Here is a 16,741-nt window from a genome sequence, read left to right as displayed (position 1 = left end):
TCTGACTCAGCGGCTGGTGTGTTACAGAAAGCCGCATATAGAGTTATACCAATGTGTTGCAGGTTCCTCCAAACAGGGAACTTTCATGCTGTTTGAAGGTGTCAAATGGGAGAAGAATTGTTGTATATTTGACTTTTTCTCCATGATTTTGAGCTAAAAAGTGTTTTCATCGAGAGAAGGCATTTGCTAACGAAGGAATCTCTCTGCTCTCCTAGGTTGCCTTTTTTCTTTACAATGGAATGGTGTTAGACAGATTTGTGCTGCAAGTCACACATCCCTTGTACCTGAAGAATGCATTGCTTTACCATCCTCAGCTCCGTGCTCAGGCTTGGAGGTACCTAACCTACATATTCATGCATGCAGGGTGAGTACTTACAAACTGCAGAAATTCCCCACAGCTCAGGCTCCCCAGAGGGAGGAGGAAAAAGCAACAGAATCAGCTCAAAAATCAATTTTAAAAAATCCATTCTAAATTGCGCATAAAAATCTGAAGCTGTTGTGGAGTGTTGGGCAATGGGGGTGAACCTTTGCAGCTCTCTGAAGGGAGGAGGCAACATAAGGAACTTAACAGATGCTGCTCTTCTCCCCACCAATGTTGGGACCACACTTTCCTCTTACTGTGCACTCCCCCACGTGTGCTTCCCGAAGCTCACCAGATCGAAGCCCAGTGACCCTCTAGAGGAGCTGTGCAAGTGGTAGAACAAGTCTGCAAAGACGCTGTACTGGTATTTAAAAACTCCATGGTGTGTTCTTGCTAAACTTCCTAGTTGAGGTTGGAAAAGTCGATTAAATTCCCTGTGCCTATGGTATGTCATCACTTAGTAATGCTGTCCCTTCTGTAGGGACTGAGATAATGCCTAGAAGCCTGACTCAAGATTGAACTCCCATTTTGTACGCACTGTACAAACACCAGTGTTCCTGAAGAGTTGCCAATCTCAACTGACCAGATGGACAGAGAATGGTACATCTAATGCAAAATGCAAAATGAAGGTGCACAGTAAAATGAATCCTCCTTCATCCTATGGGAGGTGTGTAGCAGACTTGGGAAGAGAATACAAGGCTTGGGGATTCTAACTGTGCTTCTCGACTGCGCTAGTCCTCCCAAGATTCCAAGAGACGCGACTGTGTGATGTTTGTGATGCCATGGTGATGAGTAAGTGTCACAGGAAAGTTCATCCCTGTGCAAAACACTCTACCCGCTCTGAGTAGTTTCTCAGATCATTATCTTTGCACATTCCTGGCAGATAATTGCAATTTTTTTTAATTCTGTCATTGAAAAATCACAGCAAGTTTTAGCAGTAGTTTATAGTTTGAAACTAGATAAAGACCCTTTGTTCTTAAATAGCCTATATTCCCATCAGTTAATGTTCTCCTATGAAAGGCCAGAAAGATCAAGCTGATCTTTTCCTTTTTCTATGGAAGACGTGCTGATGTCTCTTCTCTGCCATGGAATAACTGTCTCTGTGTGTAATTGCCCTTGAGCACAAGATGTGCCCCAGATCTCCGGATAAAATTCGTAGGACAGAACAGACTCCACCCAAGTGGAGAGTAAGAAAAAAAAATATAGATGAAACTTCTGGACGTGGCAACATCTGTACTCTGCGTGCTAAATCCCTCAAAAAAGTCTATTGTATACAGGTTTCAATCTGCAAGTGGAGCCTATTGGGTTTAGACATGAGGCTAGTTACATAAAATGAGAATTGGAAATTTCCATCACTGAGGTTGTGGGGAAAACTGGGCTTGAAAAAGGAAGAACCACTTAGTTTTAACTAATGTTAGCTAATTTGTATCTGGCGTTTCCTCTGGTGGTGGTGGTGCTCTACTCTATCACTTATGTAACCGCAGATTGCTTTGGGATATATTTGAAGAGAAGCACCTGCACAAGGACAATTTTTGCAGCATTTAAATATCTTCCTGTATCACCTGTGGCATGCGTTCCTAACCTGCGCAAGGTCACCCTTTCCTGTATCAGGCGGTACTCTGGCATTCTTCACGCTTACTGGCTGAAAAAAATATCAGGTTTATTTTACATCTGTGGCTGGTTCAGAGGTGAACAGTGGGGAAGGTGGCGTGCAGGAGACTCTCTGTTTTTCTGTTGGATTCCAAGTTCTTTAGCTTCATAGCCTTCAAAACAATGGAGGGCCCCGCTGGAACAATAAACCCCATGATTTATCTGCAGTATTTGGAGTTAGGCTAAATGTTCATTTATTGCTAACTTCTGTCTGTTAAGCTCCTTTCATATCAGGAGAACAGATAAATCTTGGAAAGGTAATAGCATTTGTTAGTGGTAGCCCATCGCTCTCCTCTCGGTTTCAAATCAGAGGCTAACCCGATGCTGTGGGGTCTATTGTTACCCTGCTTCCAGCTGAGACTTTAAAATGGTAATGTGCACTGCTCCTTAATTTAGTGCACGCACTCTGTTTTTTTGAAGAGCAAGTGACAGCCGGAAGGTGTCTGAGAGGACAGCAGTTGCTAAGGCTTGGCTGGCTGTGCCTCTAGAAGGATTCCAAAAATGCACGGGCTATCTGTTGGCCCTGATGGAGCGAGCTTTGTCAAGGGCTGAAAAGGCAGGCGAAGTTGTAAATTCTGCCCTTCTGCTTTCATGGAAAGCAGATGTTGATTATCTGGGGCCCACGCATTTGTAACACTGCCATAACTAATGACTTGCATTGATGCACAGTCCCATTTGTTTGGTCCTGGGGAAGGAGAAAGTCCTTAATAAATCAATGAAATCGTCATTTCAAGAATGACGCATTCAGCACTGGCGAAGGCTAATTATATTTTATGGATGCTTATTGACTGTGGAGCCTTCAAAGCTCTTAGCGTGATGGGGAGAAGTGAATGGGATTGCTTCTGGAAAGTCTTTTAAGAACAGCTGTGAATCAGAGCAGTCACTTTAGATGCTAGGATAAACTTTGCTGAGCTCTTACAAAAGCTTACTTTGAAAAATAAGGCCCACTGCTTTGTGTGAAAACCTCAGGTGCTTCCTCATGACGCTGACTCTGTGCCAGCCAAAGTTTCTCCCCTCTCTGTAAAAGGGCATTTGGGTGCTTTGGCTCTTTTCTGGGATCTTAGTTTGACCTTTGCTGGTTGTTCCTAAATTCTGTAAACATGCAGGATCAGAACGGGTGCCAGAATATGCCTATGCCCAGTGGCTTCAAAAGTCTTGAGCAAGGTAATAAAAACACCGGGTTACATACAGCAGTTTCCCATGATGACAAATTGCAGTGCTGAGTGTCTCATGCAGGAGAGAAACTTATCCTTGGAGAGAAATTCATCTGAAACAAACCTATTAAGATATCCAGAACGGACTGTTTCCTGCAGTATCATTTCTTGGGTTTTTTTCCAGTCCAACTTTAAATTCTCGTTTATGTGACTGTTCTGTCATTGCTGCATCTCACCATCATCATTTTTCTCTGATGTATATGGGAAATTGCTATGGTAACATGAAGAAAGACCAAAACAGGTGAAAATGCATGTAACTTAAACCAAAGATTGGTAGTAGCTGTCTGTGAGCAATCCTTTTCTTTTATAAAATGGGACGTAGATTTTTTTCAATGCATTAGCTATTTTGCGCTCTTTCTCCCAAAAGATGCTAGCCTTCTGTGTTAAGGATACTGCTGTGTCATTTAGGTCCACCTGCTTTGTAAACAGACCCTGGCACTCTTCATACAGAAAGCGCCTTACCCCCCGGTCAGTGTGCTGCAGCCACTCAGCGAGGTCGCAGTGCGGAGAGCCCAGGGCAAATCCCAGACACTAGCGCAGTGTGGAGAGCGACCCTGCTCAGGGGGCTGGTGCTGTTATCACATCACTGGAAGATCCTGCAGATGGCATAGGCATGGGTAAATATTTGCACAGAGCTTTGAAAAGTAGCAAGATGGTTTTGTTAAGTACTACTGATTAGAACAACAAAGAACTTGCTTTCAAACTATTGATTCAGCACGGGAGAAAACTGGTGCGCTGGGGTCTTTACCAAATATGTGCATTTTAGCTGTCACACTCTCTGCCGCTAGGCTGCAAGTGGTCCTGCACATCCTGATGCGCACAGCGGAGTTTTCTACGAGACTAGGATCAGCCCAGCTTTTCCTATTGTGTTCAGCATGAGTTTTGTTATTGACTGTAATGGAACAAGGGTAGGTGAACAGAGGGCTTCAGTGAATACACCTTGTGTCTCACTGGACACCTAACCAGAGATAAAATGTCCTCTGCTTCCCTTTCTGGCCATGATCACATTGAAGCAGGCGGAGCAGAAAAGCACGAGGGTCAGACAGCACAAACAGTAAAGTGGCATTATGTGTCACAAGGAAACAACAACTTTCTTGGGACTGCTATAGGCTTACCTTGCTCTTGACTTAATATCCACTCCCCATCATGGCAGTGTAATATGTGCAGGGAAAGGCTGTATCATTAGGAGAGGAGAAGGTCAAGTTTGTGGCTTCTGTTCCAGGCTCTGCTGCCATCTTACTGCTTTTTTGGACAAGTCATTTAACTTCTTCAAACTGCTTCTTTATTAAAAAAAAAAAAGTCTCACTAAGAACCAAACATTCTGTGAGATCTTTGGCTGACAGGACCTGGGTGAATATGAAAAAGATAATGAGCAGCAAGGAGGGAAGAAACATCATAGCTCTCGGTCTGATTTTTTTCAGGAGCCATTGTTTCTCCAAGTGTTACAGTCTGCTTCCATGAAGCAGGTGCTATTTGGTTTCCTTTCCAAGATATCTCTGTCTCAAGGATAGAGAAGGGAGACAAAGACTTAAAGAGGACAACTGTTGTTTTTCCTTGCCGCAGGATAGAACACCTTGGACTCAATGTTGTCCTTCAGCTCTTGGTTGGGGTTCCCCTGGAAATGGTGCATGGAGCTGCGAGGATCAGTTTTGTGTACGTTGCTGGAGTTGTGGCAGGTAGGTGACGCTTCTGGATGCCCCAGATGGAGAAGCATCTGAAAAAGGTCTGTGCTGGCTTTTGTGTAGGAGAAGTGTTTTGTGATGTTTGGGTGTAGGAAAAGAGCAGTCACCGATCTTCTGTGCATTGAAATTCTTTTGGAGGCTGGAAGTGGGAAAGATGCTACATCTGTTTCTAACTAGCCATAGGCTCTGTGTTTAGCAGACCTGCAAAAAAGCACCAATAACCTGGTACTTTAAAATAGCCTTGCTTTAGATGGTCTTCCTGAGCGTGGAGGTTGCGCTGTTCCTTTCCTCTTGTGTCCCAGAAAAGCCTAGAAGAAGGGTGGCATCACAGGCATCCCTGTATGAAGAGACTTTTTCTTTCCACACCACCACCTCCCTCCCCCACCAGGCCCTTTGCCAGTTCTTCCTCCATTTGTCCTGTGCTGTCTGCTTTCTACAGCCTGAGTAAGCAAGAAGGATTTGGTTGTAGGTTATGAGCAGTGCACAGGAATCTGGAAATTCATTTAATCATGAAGCCATGGGGTTTGATTGGTCTTTAGTTTGGGCTGTATTCCTTTTATTTATGTTTGGCATTACCAGCAGTTTGGAGGTGATGGAAGTTAGCTGACAATAGATCAAGATCTAATTAAAACAGGAGGAAAGTCTAAGAACAACCAGTGGCTTCACAGTGGAACCCAGACAATGACTGACAGCCTTAGTTCAAGATTTATGGTGATTTTTGTTTTTTTCCCCAGCTACATAATTTTATTTTTTCCATAATGAGCAGATAAAGCCTTTGTAAAACAGGCTGCATCGTGTAGTAATAAATTCTACATTCCAGTAGAGAGGCTGCGGAAAGAATAATTGGACTAGGACATAATTAGACATGGTACAAACCCCATGCTATTTAATGCAGAGAAAGGAGTTAGCAGACCAGGTCTGCCGTCCCTTGCCCCTTATTTTAATAAGCACTAAAGTGGTCCCCAGTCTGCAACTTTCCAGACATAAGCTTTTCTAGATAGATCCATCTACCAAACCACGATGCTTAATTTGTGTGTAAATACGCGTCGCACATCTGTGCCAGATAAGATCGAGAGGCTGAAGGTATATGCTCAGTGCGGTGTCCAAGGACTTAACTGCAAGTTCTCATTACTCTTTTCTTAAGTTCTCATTAACTTTTCCCTTAATGGCAGTGTTTAAGAGCTGCAAAGTCTCAGGGCCATACAGTGAAGGAGGGAGCTTTCAGCAGAGTTGGCTGGTGGAACCTCAGCACTTTCTTGACCCAGAATCAGCCAAGCAATTAGCAAAGAAGTTTGTTAGATTCTGTACTATGGAGGACTCTCTCAAGATTTGCCGTTGTGTCTCTTTGCCATTCACGCTCATCACAAGGATCTTCATTATTGCTGCCTTGTGACACTAAGTCTGCCTTTGTCTCTCTCTCAAATTACTCTTAAAGTTTACAATTAAAGGAGCTTTGAGCAGATCTAAGGCTCCAATTCAGATAAGGAGAAGCAGTGTCTATGTTTGTATGTATTGTTATTAGCGGTGCCTTTATGTGATTGACCTGTCATTTTGCTATCTTGTGTTTACTGCCTTCATCCAGGTTATTTTTAGCTAGTTTTACTTGGAAGTTTTATAACTAACAGGCTCTGCTTTGATCAGAGGCCTGTGCTAAGTTACAAGTCCCCGGTTCCTTCTCACTCTGCAAATATTTGTCTTGCCAGTATGGGAGCTACTTCTGTTTTATCTTCAGGTGAGGAACAAGGCACAGACGTTTTTCTGCCTCCTGCTTCCTTGTTATTTTAATCAGGGTGATTAAAATAAGTGACTTTTTGCAGTATGGATTTGAAGATGTGTTGCTGCCTGGCTTGGCTGCTTTTAAAGTAGGTGCAAAAGAATCAGTCAGTCACTCTCTTGGCATTACTACAGGACTGAGTTAGCTTCACAAGTCAATTGATCCCCGCTCTTATCTGTATATTACTAACCTGCAGCAATTAGCACAAAACAGGCAGTAGCAGGGATGTAGGGTAAGGGACAGTACATCTGTTTGGCCAGCAATTGTCACAAACCCTTGTTCTTTCTCCCAGGGTCCCTGGCAGTGTCAGTAGCTGATATGACTGCGCCTGTGGTGGGCTCCTCTGGAGGCGTATATGCTCTTGTCTCAGCTCACTTGGCCAATATAGTCATGGTGAGTACCAGAGTGACTGTCTGACCTCTTTGGAAGTGAGCCGGGTCTGGTGGCCCAAAGGGATTGGAAATAGGGCCTGACCCAGCTGTTGGTCATTCAGAGCTTGCCCTAGTTAAGAGTCTTGTCTCAGTGGTGTGGTCCTGGAATGGAAATGTTACACTGCAGCGGGTGGCTTGGTACCCTGATGGCTGACAGCTTGCCAGGAGAAGCCGAAGACGCTGGCAATCCAAGAGTCTGTCAGTGTGCTCCAGGCTATCAGCTCACCTTGCAAGGGCTGACACATGTTTGGAAAAGGAGGAGCTGACTGGCTCTGCAGAAGTTGCAGGCTTGTTTCTGCCTGCATGTACCCTGCAATGTTAGTGGGTACCTAAGGAAATTTAGTATTTGGATTTGTGTGCAGAAGATCTCTTATCTCCATTTGTAAAACCCAGACTGAAGCTGAACCCTGGGTGTACTAGTGATGCATCTTTTTGCTGTTTCACCTAATGCTATATTTTACAAAAGTCAGTAAATACCAGCATCATCGTTTGTCTAAGACCTGGAAACAGGAGCTCATCCAAGGTCCTCAGCTAGGTGGTGGCAAAGCCCAGCATATCTGCCTGTGTGACCTCTAAGCTGACCGCTGGGCAAAAATGGCTTTGCTGAGACAGCTGATTTTGCTGTGATTAGGATTCGTGTGTGGTGGTATAGGGCTGCACAGCAATGTCAGAGCAGAATAACCATAAAAATTATGGTAAAGCGTCCTCCCCTGGGGTCTGAGTGGGAGGATAATGTGAGTTGGCTGCAGTAGAGACAGAAGGTCTGTTATATGGGTGCTGGAAAACATGTGTGTGTGTGGTGGCACTTGTGTCAAGCCTAAAAGAAAGCCTTTGTATTTAACGCTTGTATGAAGTGAAATCCGCAGGTTCCGGCTGCAAGCCACAACGGTGCTGCTCCAGGCAGCCTTTGTAGCAGCTGGGAGCAGGGAAGTGAGTGGTTTGCTGGGCAGAAGAGGGCTCCTTTGCTGTCTTCAAGCTTTTTGGAGCATGAATGAGCTGGGGGCTGTTGTCCAAATTGGGACAGTTGGGTGCCTGGCAGAGAGATAGGGAGTGAGGGAGAGGAGCTACCCGTATACCACAGGGTTTCTACTGGGGAAATGCCTCCTATACAGTTATTTTTAGTAAGATTTGTGTTCCCTGCTACTGGGCCAACAGAAGCAGGAGGGAGTTTCCTCTCTCACAGGGTGGTAATGCAGACACAGGGTTTCTTCACGCAGGGATTCAGAGAGGGAGATTGGAGGACGTTTTGGTTTGCTTTAGAGGAAGAGGCTCTGCCAGAGGTTATGTAGGGAGTCTTCACCGGATACTTTCCCAGACCTCTTCTAAACTACAGCAGGGCAGGTTTAGGTCAGACATTAGGAAGAAGTTCTTTATACTGAGGGTGGTGAGACACTGGCCCAGGTTGCCCAGAGAGGTGGTGGAGGCCCCATCCCTGGAGTCATTCAAGGCCAGGCTGGACGAGGCTCTGAGCAACCTGATCTAGTTAAAGATGTCCCTGCTGACTGCAGGGGGGTTGGACTAGATGGCCTTCAGAGGTCCCTTCCAACCCAACACATTCTATGATTCTTCTTAAAACATTGCATAATTGCCTGTCATTTTGCTACTTGTTGGCCTCCTCCAAATCTATTTAGCAATTGCTACCTTAGCATCTATATTTCTCCATTATCTGCTGCCTCTTTTCTCATCTGAAATTACTTTTACTGCCTTTGCCATTCTGGTGGAGTTTTTTCTGCTTTTCTTTCCCCCTCCTCTCTCTCTCTGCTCGCTGGGTATCTAAGTGTCATGCTGGCCATTTGCTGGTAAAGCAGAGAGTCTTGCACAGGTGCTTTGAGCGTGCTGGGAAGAGGAGGGACTGTTGCAGGGAGGGTCTCTTGAATCTTCTGTTCCCTTGTGCCTCCTGGTAACCAAAGGAAACGAAAACATTCCCGCTTGTAAAAATAAATATTCTTGGAATTAAATAAATAAAATAACCAACAGGGGAAAACAATAAAGCATGTCACCCTAAGGAAAAGAGTGAGGAGAGGAATTCAAAACAGCTACATGGAAATGAAAACTCAAGGAAGCAGCACAGTATTAATCAGCATGAGTTCAGAGCCTTCAGACTGGGTTAGGTCTCTGTGGAGAAGAGAAAATGAGTTACTTATTTTTTAGAGATTGCATTTTTGTAGTCACAGAAGTGATTTACAGACAGATCCCGCGTTAAACTTGAATATATGTAATACATATTGCAGAATGGGTCTTCAGCAGGCTGAAAAGTCACTGGGTGCCATTCAAGTTAGGCTGAAGAATTTACAAGCATTTTTTTTTCTTTATTTCTTCAGTATGATGAACAGGGAGTTTGTCACAAGAAACCTGGCTAGCATGGTATCTCGTAGTGCTTTCAACAGGCAAAATTTCATTTAGTGACTGAATAATAATAGTAGTGTTGTCATACATCTAAGTTTCCCAGAACACGATCTCTCTTTCTGCTTGGAAATTTTGTGCAAGTGGAAAAGGAGTTATGGGCCGTCCATAACTTGGACATGTCTGCAATATATCCTTCATGATTATGTCCTCTGGGATTGACAGAGTGGTGTTTGCTGTGGTGCGTGAAAGTTCACAGCCAGATGGCAAAGGCAATGAAAGGGGTTTGTTTCAAGGGATGGTCATTCTTGGTGCTCTTCCAGCGTAGATCTGAATGTAAAATCCTCCCAAGATTCCATGCAGCATCACTTTGTTTTCCTGTCTTTCTTCCAGAACTGGTCAGGAATGAAGTGCCAATTCAAACTACTGCGCATGGCTGTTGCCTTGATCTGTAGTAAGTATCGTGCAATATCGGGCGCACACACAATACTGTTTTGTTTGTCCTTGTCATAAGTGTTCATGCTGATTCAGAGAGTTTTGACTGTGCAGCAGCTTTGGTAGGAACTTGCAGCTGGACCTTCTGGCAGCAGAAACCACATCACTCTCAAATGCAGATTTTGGCTTTCAACACGAGCATTTGTAAATTTGTAAATGAGGGTTTGTTGTTAGCCAGCATCTGTTGCTTGTGGCATTTGTGGAGGTCTGGGACTTAAACGTTCTCGTCTTTGAATTCGCAAACAAGCAATGCTGTTGTAATGATAATACTTAGGTTTCCTACAGCACTTCCTATCTCTGATGGCAACAGCATTATTACACACATTAATGAATTATCTTCAAGCCATATCCCTTGGGTAGCACGATAAGGGAAACTAGGCCATGTATTCATCACGGACAACTGTCTTCAAAGTCTAACTTTTTATGGTTCTGATACATGTTTCGGAAGGAGAATATTCCCCCACCTGTCTACACTCCCATGAACCCAGACCACCTACCAGCCACTGGGGAGACCTCATGTCTGTGTGCCGCATGCCTTACATGGCCATGGCCTCCCATCTTCCCTATGCTCACCTTACAAGGCACTTTCTCCCTCTACACCTCTTCAGGGATGCAGTGCTGCCTGCAAGGTGGACTTAAGAAGGGATAGACCTAGACAATTAATTTCTTTTTCCTTCTTTGTTCCAGTGAGCTTTGAATTCGGAAGAGCTGTGTGGCTGCGATTCCACCCTTCTGCTTACCCACCATGCCCACACCCCAGCTTCATGGCTCACCTGGGAGGGGTGGTGGTTGGAATCACCCTTGGTGTCATCATCCTGAGGAACTATGAGCAGAGACTCCAAGATCAGACTTTATGGTGGATTTTCCTTTCTATTTATGTCATTTTTGTCTTGTTTGCCATCTTCTGGAACATTTTTGCCTACAGCCTGTTGGATCTAAAGCTACCTCCCCCTCCCTGAAAACATGGGACAGAAAACTCGAGAGCGGAAGTCATCTGTCATCTGTGTTAAATGAACGAAGATGGAGGATCTATTTTTATATTTTACTTAGGGGAGGATGATTCTTTTGAACACAAGTGCATGCTGGAGGAGATGCTTAAAGATCTCATGAAGGAATGGGCTGATCAGTTTGTTCACAGCTCCAGCAGTACTGTAATACTGGCTGGCCTGGACCCTGCAGTTTCTCCACTGCCAGGGCTCCCATTGGGCAGCTTGTACCTGGGCACTTATCACTTGGTTTGTTAGCACACATCAATATTTCGTATGAGATATTTGTATTTTCCAGGTCAGTGCTGGAATTACGGCCAGTTGTTGAATGAATCTCCTCAGTGTTGCTGAACACTAAAAGGGAAAAAGAGTAGACTCACGTGGTACTCGCAAGGCAGCTTGGGTTTGATTTCTGCAGATGCATCCGACTGTTCAGCCGTACCAGTGCCGCTGTCTAATTACTTGAATGGTTCCTAAGATATTTTAGCCTACAGTGACACCTGTCCTGCGCACCTTTCAAAGGAATCAGCAGAACTTGATCACCCAAAGTGATGGAGACTGGTCTTCAACTACAGGTCAAATGAAATTGCACTATAAACCTTGGGAACCCTTAGAGTGTTGTGGACACCCAGCCAGTGGTGACTTTTACTGTGCATGTTTCACTTGATTTTAATATTTTTTTCCCACCAGCCTGCTGTGGCTAGAGAGTGTGACTGGGGTTTCCTTTTTGAGGGATGAAGAAAAGGAGGGCAAATGTTCAATTGTGTTTTTATCGGCTGACAATCAGGTGCTGTTTTCTTCTCACTTTATTTCTGGCCACATTGATCTAACACCTGGCCTGCAGTGAGCTCCTACCAAGGATATCAATTCTTCCAGCAGGTTCTTACTAGAAAAGTGGGACCAGGATCACCTATAGCAGCGCAGGGTGGGAACTATCTAGTCTTTACAGCCATACAGTCCGTTTGGGGCCAAATCTGTCCACTGAAGCCAGTGGAGTTAAATCAGGTTGTATGTAGCACGGGTTTCCCACTGAAGTGGAAAGAGTGTTACAGTGATCATTGTGAAACTGATGAAACTGGCTTTAAAATGACTGCTAAATTTTGAGGATGCCCCTTCCTGAGGCAATGGACGTTCAGGGGCTCCAAGCAACAGTTAGTTGCAATGATGCCTTTTTCTTTAATGTTGATCAGTCACCCCCAGGTTTTGGCAATCTGGAACTGGTCTGTACAACAGTCCGTACAGCTGCCTGCACCGACGTGGGGACCAGACTGGAACATCTGTAGCACAAGCAGCGCTTATAGGTACACTTCTCTGTAAGGTGCTTATGTTATTTTGCTTCTCACTTTAGAGAGCTGCCAAACTACAGTCCAGGAACGTGGATGCCCTCCTTTTCTCTTCCCTTTACCCGCCTAGCATGGTGGCCTGGATAAAGCAGCCATAGCAGTCTCTCTAGACTAGCTCCTTTCTTCCTTTTTTCTATTGGCATACTGGTGCCCAGGCACCAGCCACCAGAGCCTTCCACAGCACATCTCACGGGCACTGTAGCAGTTGGGTTTGCTCTGTAGCAAAATGTCTCTGTATCGTGGGCTTTATTTTTTCAGCTGTGTAATCAGTGCTGCCAGATGACACCACAAGCTGGTAGGAGTTTGTCTTTCGAGAGGGGATATTCACAAGTGCTTATCAGCTGCCCCTTTCTTTGCCTCTTACGGGGAGAAATCTCTCTGGAAGGGTGAAGTTCTGCTCCCTCAGTATGCGCCAGTAAAACTCCTGTTGCCTCGGGGAAGGGGAGGAGGGAGAAAATAAGTGTTTTTACAGCCTGGAATAAGCCTTACCTGCAAAAGAAACAATTTTTGCCACCTTTGTGCACAGGAATGGGATTTCTGCGCTGCACCTTTGTCGTCGTGCATGGCTAGTACATTGCTCATGGGCCCTCAGATCGAGGAACAAGAGGAAGGGATAAAGGTCAGAGCTCTGTTCATTTTGGAGAAAGGGAATTGTTCCCCGTGCCATTTTACCTCTGCTGTTTGGGTCCAGATCAAAGCAGTCATGAGAGTTTACCTGCATCATCTCAGGTGCTGGCCAGGTGAGTTTTGTAGCCGTGGAGATCATCTCCCTGGGAAGCAGCAGGAGAGCAGGGAGCTAGGAGAACACTGGCAGAAGCATGGCTAACACGTAAGGAGGACATTCTGATGGTCACCTATTGCTAAGCCTTTCTGATTACAGATGCCTTTAAACCAGAGGTGAGCAGAAATGGGAGTTCCTCTGGAAGTTTTAGGAAAACTTTGAAAATTTTGTTAGAAGTTTTCTATCACAACAAACCCCAGATTGTTTTGCCTATAATTTACTGGAGTACAGTATGCACCGATTGACTTTTATTTTTGGTTTCTCAGCTGAAAGCTATTTAATGGCATCAGTTTCTCCACAAGAAATGTTTCTGTGCCTGACAGTGTTGTGCTCTGGGGTGAAGCAGAAAGCGAGAAGTTCAAGGGTCACCAATTTCTTCATCAGCCTGACCCTGGCCAACATATCTCTGCCTCTGCTCAGGAGTAGTAGGGAGCTGAACAGATTAGTCCAGGCACCCTTCTTTCGTCCTTTATCCATAGATGAACATAGGTCACAGGAACTGGTTGAAAACAGCTCTGAGGTTGAGCTTATGACTTGTTCTTTTAAACTGTTGTTCATCTTTCAGACTTCCATGCTGTGTCCCCATACCCTGTCTGAGCAAGTCTACAAGCAGACCTGGGGATCAGAAAAGCCAGACTTTAAACCAGTACTTGATTTATTGTGGGTGAATAAATTAAACCCTCTCACATTCCGGCTCATCAGAGCTGAAATCTCTCCCCGTACATAGAGCAGGTTGTGCACGGAGCCTGTTGTCTGCTAAGAATCTTATCAGCTCATGGAGTCAGGAGCAGTGCAAAGTGCTTAAGCTTTTATAATTCTTTTTTATCACTAAAATTATACTGTGAAAACTTATACTTTTACAGAGTATCAGGAAACCCAGTTACTTTGTTTTGTAGTGCACCCAGGAGTGCCACAGTGCTGCAGCACCAGAGAGCTAATAGCAAACAGGCTTTTCTTTTACCTCCAGATGTCCTTGAAGCTGCTGGTTTATGTGGGAGATGAAATATTCTCCATCCTGCTCATTTTTGGTTCCAACTTGTCACAGTCAGCAACGTGTTCCTGAAAGAGCCTCCACTGAGGGACTGGTTTTGGTGATTGTTTTGGTTTTATTTCAGCTGCCGCCAGGATTTTACGTCAGTCAGATAAAATGTGTGAGTCTATTGAACCTTACGGATGTGCAGTGCCAGAGCAAAAGGCAAGGACTGTTACCAATGTACAGATTTGAACCGTGCGCATTAGGAGAAGTTATTTTTTGCTTGTGTCCTTGAGAGAGGACACAACACCTGCAAAAAAAGAAGCTGCTTCTGTGCTGGACTTCCCACTTAGTAAGTATATTGCAGCACTGGCCCAGTGAGTATGGGTGTAGGGAGCAGTAATACAGACTGGGAGGGCCTGGGGTGCCGGCTGTAGAGCTCCTTCAGAGACAGCACGGTGACAGCACCGATGGGGTCTGGCTCTGAGCCTCTTGCTGATCCCTCATCCCAGAGAAGTGGCTCAGATGGCCGTAGGGAGGAAGAGGGAGGAGGAGGAGAAGCAGGTAGATCAAAGTCCACAGGGCTTGCAAAATGCACCATTTATTCCTAGATGCTTGGAGGCAGGTCGAGATGAATTTTGCACGCATCGGTACTAATATAGGAATGAGGAGGGGGAGGGTTGTGATGGAGTGATGGGAGAGGAGGTTACCGGGAACAGCCTCTGAGTGAGGTGTAGAGGAGTCATAAAAATGCCGATGAATTTACTTTTACTGAGTTCTTAAGACAACATCTCATGCCACTTTTTCCCCATCAGTCGATGAGGAATCTTGGTACTCGCATGGCATATTGTCATTCTTCAGTACTTGCTTTCCAGTAGGAAGTATTTTATCGATGGGGAAGGGACAAATTATTGTTGTCTGAGGTTGCTGGACTAGAAATAAAGTTCAGGGATTCTGCGTCCCAAGACCTTGCTCCTTCTGATGGATTGTACTGCCTGTATGTTTCAAATCAGATTAGATCAATTTGAACTGGGGTACGGAGGATGGAATCTGACGCGCTTAGAGCTGCTAAAATAACAGCTATCTGCTGACCTCACAAGGCAGCTGCCGTTTTGTGCCAATATTTAGTCTCACAGGATCGTGGGTAGGACTGTCACACATACTTCAGTGAGTAAAGAGCTCAAAAATCTATCTGTTTACATAGATTCAAGCTCAGCTCAATTGCTGTGGAAACCCCATTCACTGGCTTTACCCAAAGTGGAACTGGAGAATATGGATGGGATGCAGTTCAGCACCAGCAACCTCTGGGGGCAAACTGGGATGTAGAGAACGAAGGCCAGCACCTCTGGGGTTTGAACCTCTCTGAACATTGCTGCTGTTCTGTTTCTTTTATAGTAGTGGCTGCTCCACAGGGCTCTGTGATATGACTCAAAAAATCCCTTCTGCAATCACTGATGCTGAGAGCTGGTTATAAAGGAAAACAGTGCGTTTTGCAGCCCTATAAAGAAAGAATCACACATAAGACAGAAACCAAGCTTGTTTAAAGGTAAATGTATTTTTAATGTCGTCATTAATAATTGGCTTTTAATTGGAAAAAGCTTTCTAATGAGGTATTTCTGAAATGCCGGTAGTAGTACAGAAGACTTATGTTTCAAGGTACTTCCGCACACAGACCACAAAACATTCACCAGGCCTGATTTAAGTAGCAAAAATACCTTAATTTCCAGAAAGCTTAATAGCTAGGTTAGTCACTGACTGTCTCCTGACTCCCCCACAGTGTCTGTTTAGTTTGAAAATAAGGCTAGATTTATGTAGCTTTTCTTTTGCTTACACTGCTGATGCTAACAACAGATCCCAGTGTTAAACACAAAGCACTAAACAATGTAATCTTCTGCCTTAAAATACTGAACAAATCATACTTTCCCGTTAAGGGCTAGTAAAACAAAATGATATTTGCAAGGTAAGATGCTATCGTATGTTTCCAAATATTTTTGTATTGTGTACATTCTGTATATTTTTGTTGTAACAATATTATTTGAGCGCAGAAACCATTAAATTTTTTTTGTTGGTGGGTTTTTGTGTTTTCTGGTTTTGGTGGGTTTTTTTACTAAAATTGAGCTGTTCTACATCACAACATGCCAAAAAACAACAAAGAAAATCTTTCAAAGACAGTTTTGTAAGTTTATCTACGGTTAAAGCAGTATTTAGCAAAAGAGCAATTGGGTTTGAGCTCTGCAATGTGATCTTTTAATAATGATATTGATAACTCATTTTTATATCAGTCTAAAAGATAAAGGGGAAAGCGAACGGCTGCGTTATCTCTCTGTGAGGAATAACAAGGATGCAGAACCAGCTTGGGACTTGTATTGGAATTCAGAATTCCAGTCCTATTCTGTATAGTAAGCATTGCTCGTAAGTGTTGGAAAGAGAAATACTAATTGGTTTATATGCTACTTCTCTTGGGGGTAAAGAGGGGGGAAACTCAAAAAACCAAACCAGACCCTGATCTTTCAAACTGCAAGAGGTCTAGCACTTCAATCTAAACTTGCGTTCTCAACATGGGCCTGGGGGATTTTTTGGTTGGTTGGTTTTGGGGATTTTGTTTGTTGGCTCATTTGTATGTTGTTCTGGTTTGCTGCTTGTTGGGGGTTTTGGGGGGTTTTTTGGGTTTTTGGTTGGTTGGTTGGGTTTTTTTGTTTGTGTTTGTT

At 44.3% G+C, this 16,741-nt stretch overlaps 1 protein-coding gene across 8 annotated transcripts in view; it reads left to right on the top strand.

The window, feature by feature from the left end:
- Nucleotides 1-16,099, top strand: part of RHBDL3 (rhomboid like 3) — a 72,378-nt gene extending 56,279 nt beyond the window's left edge. For 7 of the 8 annotated variants that reach the window (XM_054221274.1, XM_054221275.1, XM_054221273.1 and 4 more), the window contains 5 exons: nt 216-364; nt 4,789-4,901; nt 6,974-7,074; nt 9,849-9,909; nt 10,638-16,099. In XM_054221274.1, the coding sequence (XP_054077249.1) occupies nt 216-364; nt 4,789-4,901; nt 6,974-7,074; nt 9,849-9,909; nt 10,638-10,909 (696 nt within the window). In that variant the 3' untranslated portion in view covers nt 10,910-16,099. The remainder of the gene's footprint in view (nt 1-215; nt 365-4,788; nt 4,902-6,973; nt 7,075-9,848; nt 9,910-10,637) is intronic. The other variant, XR_008469368.1, reaches the window with a different exon arrangement.
- Nucleotides 16,100-16,741: the final 642 nt, after the last annotated feature.

This window comes from Rissa tridactyla, chromosome 15, assembly GCF_028500815.1.
Source record: "Rissa tridactyla isolate bRisTri1 chromosome 15, bRisTri1.patW.cur.20221130, whole genome shotgun sequence".
NCBI classification, from domain to species: Eukaryota; Metazoa; Chordata; class Aves; order Charadriiformes; family Laridae; genus Rissa; species Rissa tridactyla.
This window is presented reverse-complemented; position numbering and strand designations above follow the sequence as displayed.